We start from the raw sequence: 18,972 nt of genomic DNA on the forward strand, positions 1-18,972 counted from the left end.
CTTAAGTGCTTAAGGAGTTTACCTTAAGCTACCATCCTCGCATAATTTGGCGCTGTAGTTGGTTCCCAGGATGTGTACACATCACGAATGTTGCTTACATGTGTCCTTACACAAGGTGCGTATTACATCATTCATGTAACATTGACACATCTCGGCATTTAGTAAGAATTGCGAGAATTCATCTTTTTGCAAGTCAGAATTGAGTTATAAGATCAGTTTTTAACTGTTTTGCCCTAATGAAAAAAGATCTGAACTTATTGGTGTAAATTAATAAAAATTAATTTAAAGGTCTATATACATTGACCTACCACATTTTCAGTTTAGTCAATATACAGAGAAACTATCAAAATTGACCAATGGCTTTTTAATCAGAAATGCAATATTCATTAAACAGAAGAGTTCACTTTGTTTTCATGTTAACATTCTGCGCATAAAGTTGTAAAAAAATTTAATGGTAAAGGGAATTCCAGGCAGCATCGACTGTAATGTGATTGGTAACTCAGGCACGTGACAATCTCTCCAGAATAATCTGATAGGCTTTAATCAAATGAAAGTCAACCATTCTGCATTCTACTTGTGGCTAGAACACAAGAGCAACATCTGAGAGGCTTATGTTTGAACCTGCTCTCAACTGGCGCTTACACTTAAGCTTTCAGTAAGAGGATAAGTTTGCCACTTTTGACCAGGTCTTCTGGCAACCTCTTTTTCTGAAAACCTTTTAAGGTAATATCCATTTTGCCCTTCTTTGTTTCACTGGTCATACCCTTATTTTACCACAAGCGAGCTTTCCTATAGCCTTGAATAGCCTCTATGTGGTGAATTGGCTACCAATCTTGATAAGATTGCATACACAAGTTGGCAATGTATAACTTTGACAGAAGTGAACAATTCCAAGGCATTGTTTAACAACCATTATTAAGTTCTTCATGTCCAACTAAGCAAAGTCTATTCTGAAACTGGAACCATTATATAGAGGTTTGAAGATTTCAGTCATGCCATGAAGTTGGTTGTCTTCAGATGAGTATCCAGAAGTTAATTTGGATGCGACAGATACTGTTTAGCTGCATTATTTCTTTCTTCTCAATAACCTTTAATTACAGGGTCATACATGAACAAAAGTCAAAGGACTAAATGGATTGTTCTGTTTTAGCTTGATGAGGATCCAAGCTAGAGTAGCCATACTGAATCAAGTCATGTGGTTTTTGAAGTAGAACTATTGTCACTCTCAAATTGTACATTAACAATGCCTATGATCCTCTGGCACATTTATATAGATCTGGTGTATGCTAGAATTGAAGAAACGGAATGGAAAGCAGCAGAGATGAAATGACAGATACATGTGCAGTAAGAGTGGAAGACGAGCTCTCTCTTTGTACACACTCTTCATATTTAACAAAATCAACTTCTTTGATTGCACAAATCTGATTAATTCTGCAGTTACTGTCACATTCAGTTAAATCGTAGTTTACGGAATTATATTTATAATATTTCTGCAGGTAGTAGTTGTCATTGTATAACCTATCCAATGCCATTTGCATAGATCGAGCTGTACCATCTGGAACTTTGAATGCCTCTGTTAAACGGTACTCCATTTGCCACAGTGGAGCCACTGTGTTGGCAGAGCTCAAATTGAAGTAGTATGTCACCATATCCTAAAGTAAAGTCAGAAGTTATTATGGTAGTGGCGAATCTAAGTGTGAATTATTGACGAGTAACGGACCATAAAATCAAAATCAGTGAGTGCTTAAATATGCAAATAAATCATTAAAATTGACTATGTATTTCATGACAATGAGCTCTTCCATTAAAAAAATAAGTACAGTAGTAAAGAGAGACCACTCTATTAGACCTGATGTATCACAACAGGGTTTCAGGAACAAAAGTGTCTTAAAGGATGTCCTTCACCAGATTCTTAAGACTTTGAGATTAAAATGTGCATTTTCCTACATTTAAAGGAATTGGATTTATATAGCGCCTTTCACGACCACCAGACGTCTCAAAAGCACTTTACAGCCAATGAAATACTTTGAGTGTAGTCACTTTCGTGCCCCATTAGCACCCCACGGAGATGCTAACGGGAGGTGCACAACAGGGGAATTTCGGCTCTAAGGAGCCAAATCTGGGATCCGCTGGTCTGAAAGACTTGGGGCTGATGTTCGGTTTGTTGCTGCCTCTGTTTTCGCCCCAGAGGGCCGGTAATGGTGGCAGAAAGCATTTCCGGGTGGCCGGCCAGCTTCCAGCACCCCGCTGGGACATTCGGTGCTCCATACCCGAATGGAGCGGTAAATTTTGAACCAGGAAATGCTTAGCGTCTCCAGCTGCAAAATTCACCAGATGGGCCCTGGGGACTTCTTTTAGGGCGCAAGGCCGGCTGAGCAAATGAAAATCCTGAAGAAAACAGCCGGCCTTGGAGCGCCCTAAGAGAGGCTTCCGTGAAAAAAAGAAAATCTAAAAGAAAAACATAAAAAATATAGTACAGTGCAATGAGACAGGATTAATAAATTATATTGTAGTAAAATATCCTCGAGGAATGAGTGACCATAATATGGTTGAATTTAAAATTCAGTTTAATAAATTTAACAAAGTGTTAGTTGTAGTTCTCCAGCTATATTTTAAACCACTACCTAGCTTAGAGAGAAAAACATTGGCCTAGAAATCCCGGTCGGCTGCTTCCCACGGGTGATTGAGTGGAAAAAGTTTAAAAAGATGCTCACTTACCTGTTCCTGCTGCACACACTAGAGATCTCGGTCCTGAGGCCTCTGCTCTCTGTGCGATTGAGCATGTGCGCATCAGGATGTCTGTAAGCTGAAGCTGGAGTCACATGGCTCTGGGCAGCCAATCTAGGTACAGTATTTTCTCATTCATAATAATGGGAACTCCATAAGTAGGAGTTCCCATTATTATGATTGAGAAACAGCCCCCAAACACCCAAAACACTAATAAAAAAAAATAGAAAAAAATACACCACATACTTAACATTAATTTAAATTAGTAATTTATGTACAAAAAAATATATATATTTTTCTGTTTTTTTTTAAAGTTTTTAAAATTATGGTTTAAAATAAACTTAGTGGGCAGCATTTTTAACAAAGTGTGTTTTTAAAATGTCATTTTATTATGTTTTTGTGTGTTTTAAAACTCTTACGCCTGTAAAAGTAGGCTATGCACCTGCTTTTATCAGGCGTGTCATGTGTTCAACTGTCATTATAATCCATGTATAAACTGACCTGGGATGGCGAGACTGACATATCAAGAAAGACTGGATCAACTGGGCTTGTATTCACTGGAGTTCAGAAGAATAAGAGGGGATCTCATAGAAACGTTTAAAATTCTGATGGGTTTAGACAGGTTAGATGCAGGAAGTATGTTCCCAATGTTGGGGAAGTCCAGAATCAGGGGTCACAGTCTAAGGATAAGGGGTAAGCCATTTAGGACCGAGATGAGGAGAAACTTCTTCACCCAGAGAGTGATGAACCTGTGGAATTCTCTACCACAGAAAGTTGTTGAGGCCAATTCAGTAAATATATTCAAAAAGGAGTTAGATGAAGTCCTTACTACTAGGGGGATCAAGTGGTATGGCAAGAAAGCAGGAATGGGATACTGAAGTTGCATGTTCAGCCATGAACTCATTGAATGGTGGTGCAGGCTAGAAGGGCCGAATGGCCTACTCCTGCACCTATTTTCTATGTTTCTATGTTTCTATGTTAATGCCACAACAGAATTTACACCTCTTGGTATTGAATGTGTGGCAATTTTACCTGATAGGGAATCAGAAGAACACATGAAGGAAGCATCTTAAGAGTATCTACAAAATTCTGAAGTGCTGATATATTTACTGTAGCAAGCGTGGATCTCTCTTACCTGGACTTCCAATGTATTCGTATCATACTCAAATATCCGAATCCCTGGGTTGTTAGCTCCATTCTCCACACCAGGTAGTGTTGTTTTCCATGGAGAAATGCCAGGTGCAATAAACATAACTCCAATGGGAGATCCTGGTAAAAGGTTAAAAGATGTCTCTTACAATATTGCATTTTGTCCACCTGCTGTGAAACTCATGACCCACAGTCGCAAGATTCAATGTCTTTGTTATTCAAAAGTGAAGCTACTCTAATGCTCTTGTATCCTGTTACTCACTTATGTCCTACTCACCCATCACCCATGTCCTTGCTGACCTGCACTGGTTCCCTGTCCACCAATGCATCTAATTCAAAATCCTTGTCCTCATCAAGTCTGTCCACAGCCTCACTCCACTCTGTCTCTGCAACCTCTTCTAAAGCCTTACATTCTCCAAGCAGCCTTTGGTCCTCCAGCTGTGGTCTCCTGTGCAACCCTCCCCTGCTACCCGCACTTTGCTTTCGTCTACCATTGGTGGCAAAGTTTCCAGTCACCTCAGCCCCACTCTCTAGAACTCCCTCCCTAAACCCCTCTACCTTTCTAATTTTATTTCTCTGTCCTCAAAAGCTACCTTTTCGACTTAGTCTTCAGTTATCTGCCTTAGTGTTTGTGCATGGCTTGATGTACATTCTTGTTATTTCCCTGTAAAGGGCCATGGGACATTTGAAAAATTAAAGGTGATATATAAATGCAAGTTGTTCAAGCTGATTCCAACAAACACACACGTAAATATACTTGTGCCTTTCAAAGAAAAACAAGTGCCAAGACTGGCAAAAATGTATCAACCCTTGTCTGGACAAAATCCCTTGAAGCCTGTTAAAAACAAGATTTCAAGAATGGGATAATTAGTGGAGTGAAAAAATGTCATTATGTAACCAGTAATTTAGTGAGAGCACCAAAGCTGCATTTGGAAATCTTATGCAAAGTGAGTTAGACATAAATATACAGTACTGGAGAGTTTTCAATTGCACATTTTGCTTCTGAGGAAGAGTTGGATTTGTCCAGGCAGATGACTTCCAAATTTAGTTATTTTGAGAACTGAAGAAACCAGAATCATCTGTTTTAGATATTTGAAACTCTATGTTCAGACAGTAGTAAATAAAAATAAGCCTGAAAACCAAATCGAGTTTTACTGTGGTGGTGGTAAGGAGAGTGTTATGTATGTAAATATTGTAACTGTGTAAGACTTGCCACTAGAGGGCGCAACTGTTGGAGGCCCAAGGGTCACCTGCACACCTCGTGCAAGGGAGTATAAAAGGTTGTCTCCCAGGCTGCTTAGGTACTCTGGAGTTGTATTAAAGAGACCAAGGTCACATCAGTTTTAGCTCACAGTACTCAGTCTTGTGGAGTTCTTCCATACTTAACAGAGAGAGTGAGGTCAGCATGGACAACCATGTCCAGAGGCCATGCTAGAAGGTCTCTGCAAAAAAAGAATAAAATTGCCTTAACTGATGGTGCTCAAATGGTCTCAGTATTGTTAACGCTCGCTTTGTGATTCGTGGAGCCTAATTCAGATGTTTGTTACAGGCTTGCAATTCACATGGAGTGTTTAAAAATGCATAAGTCTCATGTTTAAATTTCCCATGTAAATTATAAACATTAAAAAAGACTCTAAATTACAGGAGTCAGAATTCGCAGGCCTTACTCTGAACCTCTTAAGTGCAACTACTGGATTACTCAGAAGTGGATCTACAGGGGAGAGTTCAAACTGAGGTTTATCAAGTTTACAGAACATTTAGAACAATTGTGCAAAGTGTTCTCAAGAAGCAATTTTACATCAATTACATTGAGTCTACAGCACAGAAATAGGCCATTCAGCCCACCTGGTCAATGTCGGTGTTTACACTCCACAACATCCTCCTCCCATCCCTCTTCATCTAACCCTAGCAGCATACCCTGCTATTCCTTTCACCCTCATGTTCTTATCTAGTTTCCCCTTAAATGCATCTATGCTATTTGCCTCAACTACTTGTGGCAGCGAGTTCCACATTCTTACCACTCTCTGGGTAAAGAAGTTTCTCCTGAATTCCCGATTGGAAATAAGTACCGACTATCTGTCTTATATTTATGGTCCCCGGTTTTGGTCTCCCCACAAGTGTGAACATTTTCTCCACGTCTACCTTATCAAACCCTTTTATTATCTATCAGATCATCCCTCAGCCTTCGCTTTTCTAGAGAAACAAAACCCTGCCTGCTCAATCTTTCCTATGCACAACCTCATATTTACCTGTATTGAAATTCATTTGCCAATTAAAGCCCATTCTGCAAATTTATTAATGTCTTCTTGTATTTTATCACATGCTTTCTTTGTATTAACGAACCCCCCCCCCATCCTCAATTTGGAGTCATCCGCAAATTTAATAATTCTCAGAGTCCAAATCGTTTATGTAAATTGTGAACAGTGGTCCCACCTTTTGCCAGTCTGAGTAGCTGTCCTTAACCTCTACTCTGTTTTCTGTTTTGTAGCCAGCTTGCTGTCCGTTCTGTTACCTGTCCCCTGACTCCACACGCCCTGACCTTAGTCATGAGTCTACTATGCGGTACTTTATCAAAGGCTTTTTGAAAATCCAAATATATATATATTACATCTACTGCATTACCCTTGTCTACTCTTTCTGTTACTTCTTCAAAGAATTCAATAAGTTTGGTCAAGCATGACCTTCCCTTTTGAAATCTGTGCTGACGATGATATTTTCGGTCTCTAGATGCTTCTCTATTACATCGTTGAGTAACGATTCCATTTTCCTTAGTTCTTGGAAACTTTGTTTGGTGGTTGACAAAAAGTGAAAGGGTCAAGTATGAGGACTGCAGTCACATAATAAAGTATCACAAGAGCTTTTCACTATAATGTTGGGTCACCTCAAGATCAAATTTACTGTGAAGGACACTTGATCTACAACTTGAAAGGTGTATTTGTCCAGAGATTCACCATATGTTAGTCTTTTTAACATGCATATAGGAGTGAAAAAAGATCACTTTGATCATCAAACCTGTCCCATCATCTAGGACTTGTGTTGAATATTTTCATTTTTATCCTGCCCCAAGTCAGTATACTGTTCTCTTTTGAATGCTTCAACTGAGTCTGAGTCAGGATTTGCTTTACTAGTTGGGGATGGACATTTGTCTTTAATTTTATTTGGTCGTTCAGATGGGAATAACTTGAAATATATGCGACTGCCTTCACACACTACATGATTTGTGACACCCCCTCTCTCACCTCAAGTTTTGTATATGAATAAAGAGTCTGACTGGATACTGTGAGCTCAAAGTAAAGTGTGACCTTAGTCTTTTACAGCAGGTCTCCAGAGTGCCTCTCCAGCCTGTGAGGTCTCCTTAAGCACCTGTGCTCCCAAGGGATTGTGGGATCCCTCAAAACTGTCAATTACCTCAAAACTGTGCAACTCATTACTTCTCTCAGTCTTTCATTCTCCTCTAATATTCAGACATTAAAAACTGAAGCTCGGCTTCACCTAATCATTAGTTCCTGAGTTACCTCAACTGCTCTTCCTGTTTTCAACATTGGTGATGTTCTGCTTTTAAAGGTCTTTGACCCTTTACCTTGGTTTCTCAATTTAATACAAAAATCACTAACTGGAAAGCAGTAGTTTTGGTGTGAATGCCTGTTCCAATGCCTTAGTTTTAAATGCTCGAGCTACCTTATCTTCTTCAACAGAGCTCCTGATTCAGGGAGAAGCAGATGTGTTTCACTGATGCCAGGGTGGGTGACCTTTGCAGAAATTGCCTTCCAGCTACTGTTGTTCATCGCACAGTTTCTGAGATACTGATGGAAAATGGGCTCAGTGATTGAAACCTCTGCACACTATATATGGGGGTAATTTTAACAGCTCATTGGGTGGGAAACCCACGGGATTGGGTGGAACACACATTTTACATCCCGCCCAATATTACTCCCCATTGACTTTAATGGAGAGTGAAATTGGGAGGGGTGTAAAACCTGATCCTCTAGGTTTCCTGCCCAACAAGTTAAGTTAAAATTGTCCCATTATGTTGCACAGTGTAGTAGAATGTCAGCTCATGCAGGTAAGCAGAGAAGCCACTGACTGAAGCCTTAGTTTGACTCACAGAGCAGGAGAAAACCAGATGTACTATTCTGAATTTTCCTTGCTCACCCCCTTATAGTGTGTTTATATTGGCGAATGTATGTTAAGTTCGCTAGTGCTCTGAATTTGCTCAGTTTACATAGCTGGGCATCATCTGGGCATCAGCAATGACACTGAAACAATTGGGCACGCTCGAGATTGTTAATACGGAGTTCGCTAAATCCTGCCTAATGACTTTAGGTTCCTGGTTGTGGACCGTCCCTAAATGTGAATATTACGTCAACAGCCCAAGAAGCATTCATCTGTTTTCAATGGCTAATTGATGGACAAGGCTGTGTGTGGCTCAGTGGGCAGCACTCTCACCGCTGAGTCAGAAGGTTGTGGGTTCAAGTTCCACTTCAGAGACTCAAGCACATAATACTAGGCTGACACTCCCAGTGCAGTACTGAGGGAGTGCTGCACTGTTAGAGGTGCTATCTTTAGGATGAGACGTTCAACTAAGACCTTGTCGGCCCCCCTCAGGTGGACAAAAAAGATCCCATGGCACTATTTCGAAGATGAGCAGGGGAATGCTCCTGATATCCTGGGCAATGTTCATCCCTCAAAAAACAGATTATCTGGTCATTATCACATTGCTGTTTGTGGGACCTTTGTGAAATATTTCAGGACTCCCCCTGATGGCCCACTGTGGTACTGAACCAGAGAGCCCAGGAAAGTAAAATGTTCGATCCAACATCTGGAGTTGTGATATTGGTGCTGAAATTGGCCTCAATACCCTCGAGAAAGGAAAGGGAGAAATCAAAAGGAGAGAAAAAAAACCTTACATTTATTGCTGTGCACACTTGGCTTCTGCCTTTCCTACATTACACAGTAACTACATTTCAGAAGTACTTAATTGGCTGTAAAGCGGTTTGGGACATTGTGAAAGGCGCTATATAAATACACATCTTTCTTTTTTAGGTGAAATTCCATCAAACCCAGAGACACAAAATCTGATCACAAATGTTGTTCAGATAAAAACAATTGCCACCAATGCTGTATATATCCAAAAGAGAAAGAGATTAATACACCAGTGAAGGGTTCCACTCAAAATATTCGCTTTTGGTTTTAACTGTTAACTGACAAAAGGAACCATGGTATCTCCTTCTGCCATATTTCTGACTACTGCACAAAGTTCATGCAGGTTAGCCATGCAAAAGATGCGTAAGAACATAAGAATTAGGAGCAGGAGTAGGCCATATGGCCCCTCGAGCCTGCTCTGCCATTTAATACGATCATGGCTGATCCAATCATGGACTCGGGTCCACTTCCCTGCCCGCTCCCCATAATCCCTTAATCCCTTATCGGTTAAGAAACTGTCTATCTCTATCTTAAATTTATTCAATGTCCCAGCTTCCACACCTCTCTGTGGCAGCGAATTCCACAGATTTACAAGCCTCTGAGAGAAGAAATTCCTCCTCATCTCAGTTTTAAATGGGCGGCCCCTTATTCTATTCTTATCTCTTATACTTATCTTAGTTCTAGTCTTTCCGGTCAGTGGAAACATCCTCTCTGCATCCACCTTGTCAAGCCCCCTCATAATCTTATACGTTTCGATAAGATCACCTCTCATTCTTCTGAATTCCAATGAGTAGAGGCCCAACCTCCTCAACTTTTCCTCATAAGTCAACCCCCTCATCTCCAGAATCAACCTAGTGAACCTTCTCTGAACTGCCTCCAAAGCAAGTATATCCTTTCGTCAATATGGAAACCAAAACTGCACGCGGTATTCCAGGTGTGGCCTCACCAATACCCTGTATAACTGTAGCAAGACGTCCCTGCTTTTATACTCCACCTCTTTGCAATAAAGGCCAAGATTCCATTGGCCTTCCGAACCACTTGCTGTACCTGAACACTAACCTTTTCATGCACAAGTACCCCCAGGGCCGCTGTAATGCATTGCTGGGCTGGGCAGGTAGGCTGAGAAGTCAGCCAATCCACAGTGGAGCAAAGTCGTGTAATGTGACACTGGCAGCAAATTTTATGGCTGGTAGTGAAGTTCCAGCAGCAGCAGCAGTGTTGGGCCAGGAAGGAAGATTCATCAGCCAGAGCTCCCGCTCCAGATCACTATTGAGTATCCACCGGAAAATGGGTGTTTGCTGTACTTTTTTTCCAAAGCTTTTTCAAGCCCAAGGTGACCCTCCACTCCCCCTCCCCAGAGTAAAGACACTTTTATCAGGGAGTGATGCCACATGGATCAGACTCAGTTGTTGTGCCCTCCACTCAGTTGAATAGCCCACCAATACCCATGCATTTAGCTCAGAAATGAAAGACTGCCTGTGGACCTACCTACCAGCAGGAGTCAGCATCATCGGGAGAGCAAGGGGGAAAGTTAGAACAAAAAGCACAGGAATAAAAAAAAAAAAATGCATTTCACTACCTGAATGGTCGTAAAACATCCTGAAGCTGTCAGTATGGTGGTGTCCAAAGAACTGACCGGCTATTACACTGTGATACTTTTGTACAATCTCAACATATCTTTTATTGAAATGGTGTTGAAACCAAGATGTCCCTCTCTTCTTTTCAAAAAAGCCTGGTGGCACATGTCCAATAATATAAACCTATGAAGGCAGAGAATATACAGATGATACACAGTTGGCTCATACGCATCTCAATACAATTATTATTTCATATTATATTGCTCAACAAATTAAGTTGGTTCCTGTTGATAGTATTGTTAGATCGTTTCAGCGCTGGCAATGATAGTCAGCCTCTGTATCCCTAGGCTAGAGAAGGGGTAAATGTCAATGTTCCTTCTCCTAATTGCTATCTAGTAACCTGACCCCATGGAAAGAGTGCATGTGTGTGTGTGGAGAGATGCTCCCAGTGTCTAACTTGCTCACATTCATTGTCCAAGATTGAACACAATACAATGACCCTGAACATGTGACCTCTTGACCTGCCATGTTGGTGTATCTGAAAACATTGTTCCAGGTTGACTTTCTCCATCCTATCAACCAGCTAATATTCTCCATTAGGTTCCCTCTCAGACTCCCTGCATGGTGGCAGAATTACTAACAAAAATCTTATAAACAAACTTCTTACCCACTCCTCGTTTTTTTTAATAGGAAAAGAGACCTAAGCATTGACTCTCTCTTTTTTTGATCTGATATTTTGTATATGTATTTGGAGATAAAGCATTAGTTACTACTTACTTTTTCTTTTACTGTCACTGCATTTGAAAGAACCTCTTCAAACCATTTAAGCTGGCCAGCAGGGTCACTAATCCCAACATGAAGCTTATTGCTGATGTAGTAGAGGTTTGTATTTAAAACAATGATACGCTGATCAGTCCGACCCTGCAGCCTCTCAGTGTAGAAAGCTCCTAAAGACAATCACAAGGTCCATTAAGAAGAGCCATTTAAAACGTGGGTATTTCTCCCTCATCAACTTCTTTGCAATTTCAGATTGCTCCTAGTTTACTCCTTTTTCCCAAATGGCCGTATCTCTCCAATGGAAGCCAATACTGTCCAAGCCTGCATCTCTCCATGATCAACGGCAATGCAACCCTGTGACTGCATGTGAAGGACCATGCCTATTGTAGGCCCAGACAGTCAAAGCCATTTACTCCCTCTGCAAGGTGGAATGCACCATTGTTTAAGCCTCTCTGCCAAGCAGCCTACCTGTTGCTGGTGGATTCTAATGGACTAGCACCCCAGAGGCTATCAGCACTGTGAGGCAAATCATTTAATTGCTATGTTTTGGGGGCTTTTTATTCATGAATATTCTTTCACTTTAGGAGAAATCACAGCAAATATACAAAAAAGCAGGCTCACAGTCAAAGCACCATAAAATAGTGATCCCCACTAACTCCAGTGTTATGAAAGCCAACTTGCTCCACATAAACTGGATGAAACTCAGATACATATAAAATTCTGACGGGACTGGACAGGTTAGATGCAGGAAGAATGTTCCCGATGTTGGGGACGTCCAGAACCAGGGGACACAGTCTAAGGATAAGGGGTAAGCCATTTAGGACTGAGATGAGGAGAAACTTCTTCACTCAGAGAGTTGTTAACCTGTGGAATTCCCGACCGCAGTTCGTTGGATATATTCAAGAGGGAGTTAGATATGTTCCTTACGGCTAAAGGGATCGAGGGGTATGGAGAGAAAGCAGGAAAGGGGTACTGAAGGAATGATCAGCCATGATCTTATTGAATGGTGGTGCAGGCTCGAAGAGCTGAATGGCCTACTCCTGCACCTATTTTCTATGTTCCTATGTAAAGCAGGATCTTACAGAAGGGTCATGTAACTAGGATTACTAATTAGGCAAGTATCTGAAGAAATAAATACTGGTGCTTAGCTAGAGAGTTACTACTTACATTCTTGGTGCTTTTACCTCTACTATAGTCATCCTTAACTTTCCCAAAGCCATTACTGCCATAGGAACAGGAGTAGGCCATTCAGCCCTTCAAGTCTGTTCCATCATTCTGTTAGATCACGGCTGATCTGTAACTCAACTCCATTTATTTGCCTTTTATCCATATCCCTTGATACCCTTACCTAACAAAAACCTATTGATCTTAGTCTTGAAAATTTACTGTCTCATACCATCATAACCAGGGTCTAAAATTATCACCACCAACTCTGGAGGAACTACTGTTCCAAATGGCTTCAACTTAAAAACCCATCATGGAATACTATCTAAATTCCATTTTTCCTTGTCTGTGCTAAGATGGTGCTGTGCTACCTCTTGCAAAGTTAGAAGAAAGTGGAAGAAAAGTGTCCCCAAAGATATTCCAGGACTCCCCCTGATGGCCCACTGTGGTACTTTCCAGAGAGCCCAGGAAAGTACAATGTTCGATCCAGCATCTGGAGTCATGATGTTGGTGCTGAAATCGGCCTCAATGCCCTCGAGAAAGGAAAGGGAGAAATCAAAAGGAAAGAAAAAACAATTACATTTATAGAGGTCTTTTACAACCTCAGGATGTCCCAAAGTGCTTCACAGCCAATCACTATTGCTGTTAGTCACTATAGCCGCAGCCAATTTATGCACAGCAAGGTCCCACAAAAAGCAATGAGATAGATGACTCGTTTTAGTTGTGTTGGTTGAGGGATAAATATTGGCCAGGACAATGGGAGAACTGCCCTGCTCTTCTTCAAAATAGTGTCATGGGATCTTTTACATCACTTGAGAGGGCAGACAGATCATCGGTTTAGCATCTCATCCGACTGGCAGGAGTTCCCTTCCACTCCAGTCATTATGATGCCTGCAGGAAAATATGCATTTGTGGATTTCAGTTAGGGACAGGACTGAGCTCAGCTCTGAATGCCATACATGAGGAATGGCCTGCCAAAATACACTGTCTAGACGCACATATGAAGAGTGATCATTTAGACGAGGTACCGTAAGGCTGCCGGAGCAGGTATGAAGAAAACGGGGAGAAAGGACTCAATGGGCTAGAAGAAGACGACCTACAAATTGCATTTGGCCTGTCTATCAGAAAACAGAGGAGTGCTTGTCTTTCTTTTGCCATACCTTTGTTAAACATAGAGATAGATTGATGGTCCATCCAAGGTGTCCATAGTTCCGCAGTTTTGTTGTAAATCCTGTGATAGCCATCAGGAAACTGATTCTTCGGATGAAAGTCATGATTTCCCATCGCTGAGTAAACTTTAATGCCTGTGAAGATATGTTTAGCGTTTAGAGATAAAAAATCTCTATGGATTCAAAATGACAACATACAGGTTATTAGCAGTAATTAACATCTTTGTAAAGCAGATTCATAAAAAAAGTTAATTGTACATTTCAACCAGTTCTGAGCGAAATATGCCCTTTATATTTCCGATATATATATTATACAGTACTGTTTAATTACCTACAAATCAGACAAAGCACTGGTTTCCTAATCACAGACATTATGGCGTCGAAATTCGGTCCCGCCGTTTTTGAGGCATGACGTCGGCTGAGTGCTGATTTTAACGCCAGGCGGTAGGTGCCGCCTCAAACTGCAAAATGCAGCTTTCCCGCCCAAAGATGAGAGAACAGCGCTAAAAGTGGCGTTGCGCACTCATCCTGGGGCGCCAACGGAGCGGCATCTCAGGAGGCCGAACGAATTTCCTGACGGTAGGCTGCCGCCATGCAAGATGAAAAAAAAAGTTTCTGACGATGTCCCTCACCCACACTTCCCCACTGGTCCCATTAATACATAAGTGCTAAAAAAAATAAACATAACCACTTACCTTGATCCCCCGATGTCGTGCCAGCTTTCTCAGGCTGTACGGACGCCTGCCTGTAAGGCCACCGTGCTCACCTAATTTCGCAGCCGCGGCAGCAAGGGGGCACTGCACGCTCGATGACGTCACCACCTGGGTGGCGGCCGAGGGCAGAACGCGCAGTGGTACGTCTTGGCACCGCCCCCACCACCCAACTAAATTTACCGTGAGCCGAGGAACTCGGTCGCCACCAACAGTGAGTACTCAGCCGTCCTTTTGCCACCCCTCTCGGTGGTAACGGGTGGTGTTAGAACGGAATTTCGACCCCTATGAATATTGGATCTGTGTTACCCCCTGTGATAATGTTTATAAGACCACTGGAACAAACTAGAACAATCCAAGCTGCTTTTAATAGCATAGTGCCTTCCTCATGTCACTTTGGACTTGTTAAGATGTGTTCTATTCAGTGACCTTGTAAAAAAAAAAGAGACAATAAAGGGTTTTAACATTGGCAAAAGACCTAGAGGGGAAACGAGGAGAATTTATGTATTTTACATAAAGAGTTGCAATGATCTGGAATGCACTGCCTGAAAGGGTGGTGAAAGCAAAGTCAATAATAAGTTTCAAATGGGAATTAGTTAAATAATTGAAGGGGAATATTTGCAGGGCTATGGGGAAAGAGCAGGGGAGTGGGATGAATTGGATAGCTCATTCAAAGAGTTGGCACAGGCATGATGGGCTGAATGGCCTCCCATGTTGCCTGATTCCATGATCATGTTGATTTTCAGCATTGTTTATTGATTCATATAAACTTTTTGTAGGTACAAGATGGCAACAGTGTTTGGAGAAAGCCTTGAGAAACTTGCTCCATAGGTGACTCAAAATTGAATGGGAAGTGTTGACACAGCAATTTACAATGGTAAATGTTAACCCTAAACCATGACCAAAAACCGAGATAAGAAGTAAAGTCTAGGGATAGGAAGTCCACATTCCAAGCAAGATTTTAAAAATAATTTATCGATGTAATAATTGACTAACTTTGAGTGATTAATTATTAATTCTAAGACTATGCAAACACAGGCAGTTCACATGTTGTAATGTGAATTCCACTTTTTTTTTTGCAGTGGTTGTTTAGCCTGTCGACATAGATTTCACTATGAGTTACTGAGATGGCCTCAATACTGGCTATGGATGCTACCAGTAAGAGTGTCAGCAAGGGAATAACAAGCAAGGCACAAAATCAATCCAAACAGGCACACATTGTTTGTTAACTATTTCATAGGTGCCTGCGACAAACTGGAAAATTGAGTCCAGTGTGATTGGTTTATAGTTCCCTCTCCCTCTGGTAGAAGATCTTTGGGTTATGATCCTGAACGAACTGTTTAAAAAAAACTGCATTAACCCAACTCTATGGTATCCTTAAAAGTCCATCATCTTCATGAAAAAGAAAAACCTCATAAGCTCAAATGAAATAATATAAATTGCATCAGCCTCCTTGTTGTCTGATTTGTGTATGAGATTGCTATTTTCATCATGGCTGTCCCTCACTCATGCAACATTAAAAGCTTTTGTTTCATGACGGCACTACTCCTTTAGAGTGGCATCTTGAAGCAACGTAAAGTTTGTACCAGAGAAATACCTGTTAAAAATCATCACATTATGATGAGGTGAATGAACTGAGTGTCTTTGAACTATTCGAGGTACCAGTTGTTCTGGTTGGTGGTCCGATTCCTTTCAGGCTGGTCATGCACACGAACACACTTAACACTGGATTTTCCAGTCCCTTGAGCTCCGTTTTGTGCCCCTGAGGGGCGGCAATGGCGGCGATGAGGTCTTCTGGGCAGGCAGTCAACCTGCAGCACCCTGCGAAGGTTTTCGGGGACGGTTTTGCATTGGCGCAGAGCAGCACTGCCCGGAAGAGCTGCGCAGGTGTGCAACGCCCCTGGTTGTGACACCAGTGCGCTTTTTGACTCCCGCCAAACCCGCACACCCCGCAGCGCGCCCCGCAGTGACCACCTGGGAAAACGGGTGGTCTAACCTATACCGACTGCAGAGAGGTAAATAATGCCGTCCTAAGGTAAGTGTGATTGATTTTTCTTTTAATTTATTTTGCAATTTATATTGTGGTGGCGTTGGCTATGTATTGGGAATGTTTTTGTGGGGTTTCTCAGGTTTTGTTTTCTCCCCAGGTGTCTCTCGGAGCGCTCCCGGCCCGGCTCTTTAGCTCGGGATTTTCCCACGCTAACGCCCCAAGAGTGGTACAACGCCTCACTTAGCGCTGCGCCCCACACTTAGGGCCCAGCTGCCCAATTTTGATGACTAAGGCGCAAACTGATCCCATGTGCAAACTTTACCGCCCCTTTATCATTAAAGCCAAAAATCCAGCCCTTAATAGTCATTCTTCTGATAAGAGTCACTGTTTATAGTTGCCACGTACCTGGAAACACCTCCTGTATCAGATGGGTTAAATTTCCTATTATCCGCAGCACTGTATCCTCACCAAGCTTTTCATCAGCGACATGAGGCGTGTCGTCACTGAATGTTCAATGAAGAACAAAGGAATTTAATTGCTAGAAACATTACTCCCACATTTCTTTCACTTGTGTATGGGATTGTGACCTCGACTTATCTTGGGACCACGGTGGGCTTAATTTCCCATTGCAAAACACTTTTGCCAGAGCAGACTTTGGTCAGGTTTGTGATGTAAACTAGGTTTGAAAGCAGAATTTACTACAGTAGTCGAACCTCTTTCCAACACTCTAATAAACCACAGGAGCTGACATAAGGCACACATTTGGAATGATCCCTTGTAAAAAAAATAACTCTTGGAGAGAATTGAAAAGCAGGGAAGTCATGTTAAACTTGTATTGAACCTTGGTTAGACCACACCTTAGAGTACTGTGCACAGTTCTGGGGGCTGAAATTTAGACACGCCAGAAATCTGGGGCACCTACGATTTTTTTTACCTGGTTTTACTGCGGGGTGCGATTTTCTCCACTTTGACCTTTATTTCGCGTCGGACCAGAAGTCGGTCATAGTGGGAGCAGAAGTGCGGCGGTCAGTCCTGGTGAGGGGCGGAAGTTGGGACGGGATCAAGTCTCCGCCACTGTCACTCGGTGGCAGAGCCCTTCACTTAAATGGGAGAGCGTTCGGCATTTTGAGGCGTCGGCTCACTGGGCCACCAGGGAGGGTTTTGGCCAGGCCAGTGGCCTGGCACCCAAGAGGGTGTGCCAGGCTGCCTGTTGGCGGCCCAGCTGAACACGGGGCAATAATTGGCTGGCCGATTGGGACGTCGGCTGGCAAAAAAAAATGGCGGCCGCGGCAGTGCGCCCTCTCCTTGAAGTGCTGCCATGCCGCACACACACAGGACAAGGTGTACCGACAGAAACTGCCGTCTGGGGCACTGCGCGGCGACTCGTGGATTTTTTAAGGTAAATTTGGGGCGGATTGCACTGGAGGTGCGGGGGAGCTTTGATGACGTGCTTGTGGTGGTCGGCAGCAGCAGGGAGGATGTGGGGACAGGACAAAAAAATCCCCGAGCTGAATTTGGATCGTGGCGCCAATGGACTGCAACACGGCGGTCAATCGATTCCGCCGTAAAACCGCGGTAATGGGCCTTATCCAGACCATGAATTTCGGCTCCCTGGTCTCCATATTATAAGAAGGATATAAAGGCACTGGAAAAAGTGCAATGAGGATTCACAAGGATATCAGAAAAGGCTGTATAGGCTGGGGTTCTTTTCTCTAGATAAGAGAAGGCTAATAGAGGTATTTAAAATTTTGAAGGGGATTGATAAGGTAGAGGAAAAGTTTTCACTTGTGAGGGAGACCAAAACTAGGGCCATAAATATAAACTAGTCACCAATAAATCCAATAGGCAATTCAGGAGGAACTTCTTTACCCAAAGAGTGGTTAGAATGTGGAACACGCTACCACAAGGAGTAGTTGAGGCAAATAACAGATACATTTAGGGGGAAGCTAGATAAGCACAAGATGAAGAACGGAATAGAAGGATATGTTGATTGGTGTGATGAAGAGCGGTGGCAGAAGGCTTGTGTGGAGAAAAATGTCCATTTTCTGTACTGTAGTCTCTATGCAATTCTCTATATAACCTACACGCCCTTTATACTGCACAGATGATTACTCCGCAAAACAGATCCATAAAAGAAGAAAAGGGTTCTGTTATATATAATTATTTTACTTTCAACTCTTATACTTTGTGCTGTGACAGATTCTAGGAGCCATGTAATCACTGAAACATGAAAAAGTGCAATTTCTTATTAAGCAGAATCACGAGAGTTTACCATGACATTGTATTTGGACCAAATGATGGTGTCGACACTATAAATATGCCGCAAATTCATCTGCATAGTTTCTGTTTGAAATAATTATTTCTGTACACAAGAACTTCTTAACATTAATCGTTAAAAGTCACTTAATCCCTAAAGATGTGTAAAAGTGTAATTGATGCTTGTTGAATGTTCTCGTTGAGATGGAATGGCTTGATTAAATGTGATACTTCTCGCGACTTGTTCAAACACTGAGCAAATTTACTCAAAAAGGCAAGTAAGCTTGAGCAAAATCACAAACAGATTTTCCAGTCATTATTTCATTGCTGTCTGTGGGACTTTGCTGTGCACAAATTGGTTGTCGCGTTTCCTGCATGGGATGAGGGGATTGCCCCATGAGGAGAGATTGAGTAGACAGGGCCCATATTTCTTAGAGTTTAGGAAGTGTGAAGTTATCCACTTTGGTAAGAAAAACAAAAAAGCAAATATTTTTTGAATGGAGAGAGATTGGAAAATGTTTATATTCAGA

General features: G+C 42.0%; 1 protein-coding gene across 1 annotated transcript in view; it reads right to left on the minus strand.

Annotated features, from left to right (window-relative positions):
• Positions 1-1,073: 1,073 nt before the first annotated feature.
• smpdl3b (sphingomyelin phosphodiesterase acid like 3B) overlaps positions 1,074-18,972 on the minus strand; it is a 41,766-nt gene continuing 23,867 nt past the window's right edge. The window contains exons 3-8 of the mRNA XM_070898907.1: positions 16,592-16,689; positions 13,478-13,621; positions 11,154-11,323; positions 10,379-10,559; positions 3,863-3,996; positions 1,074-1,652 (exon numbers count right to left, since the gene is read on the minus strand). Of these exons, the coding sequence (XP_070755008.1) occupies positions 1,287-1,652; positions 3,863-3,996; positions 10,379-10,559; positions 11,154-11,323; positions 13,478-13,621; positions 16,592-16,689 (1,093 nt within the window). The 3' untranslated portion in view covers positions 1,074-1,286. The remainder of the gene's footprint in view (positions 1,653-3,862; positions 3,997-10,378; positions 10,560-11,153; positions 11,324-13,477; positions 13,622-16,591; positions 16,690-18,972) is intronic.

This window comes from Pristiophorus japonicus, chromosome 14, assembly GCF_044704955.1.
Source record: "Pristiophorus japonicus isolate sPriJap1 chromosome 14, sPriJap1.hap1, whole genome shotgun sequence".
NCBI lineage: Eukaryota > Metazoa > Chordata > Chondrichthyes > Pristiophoridae > Pristiophorus > Pristiophorus japonicus.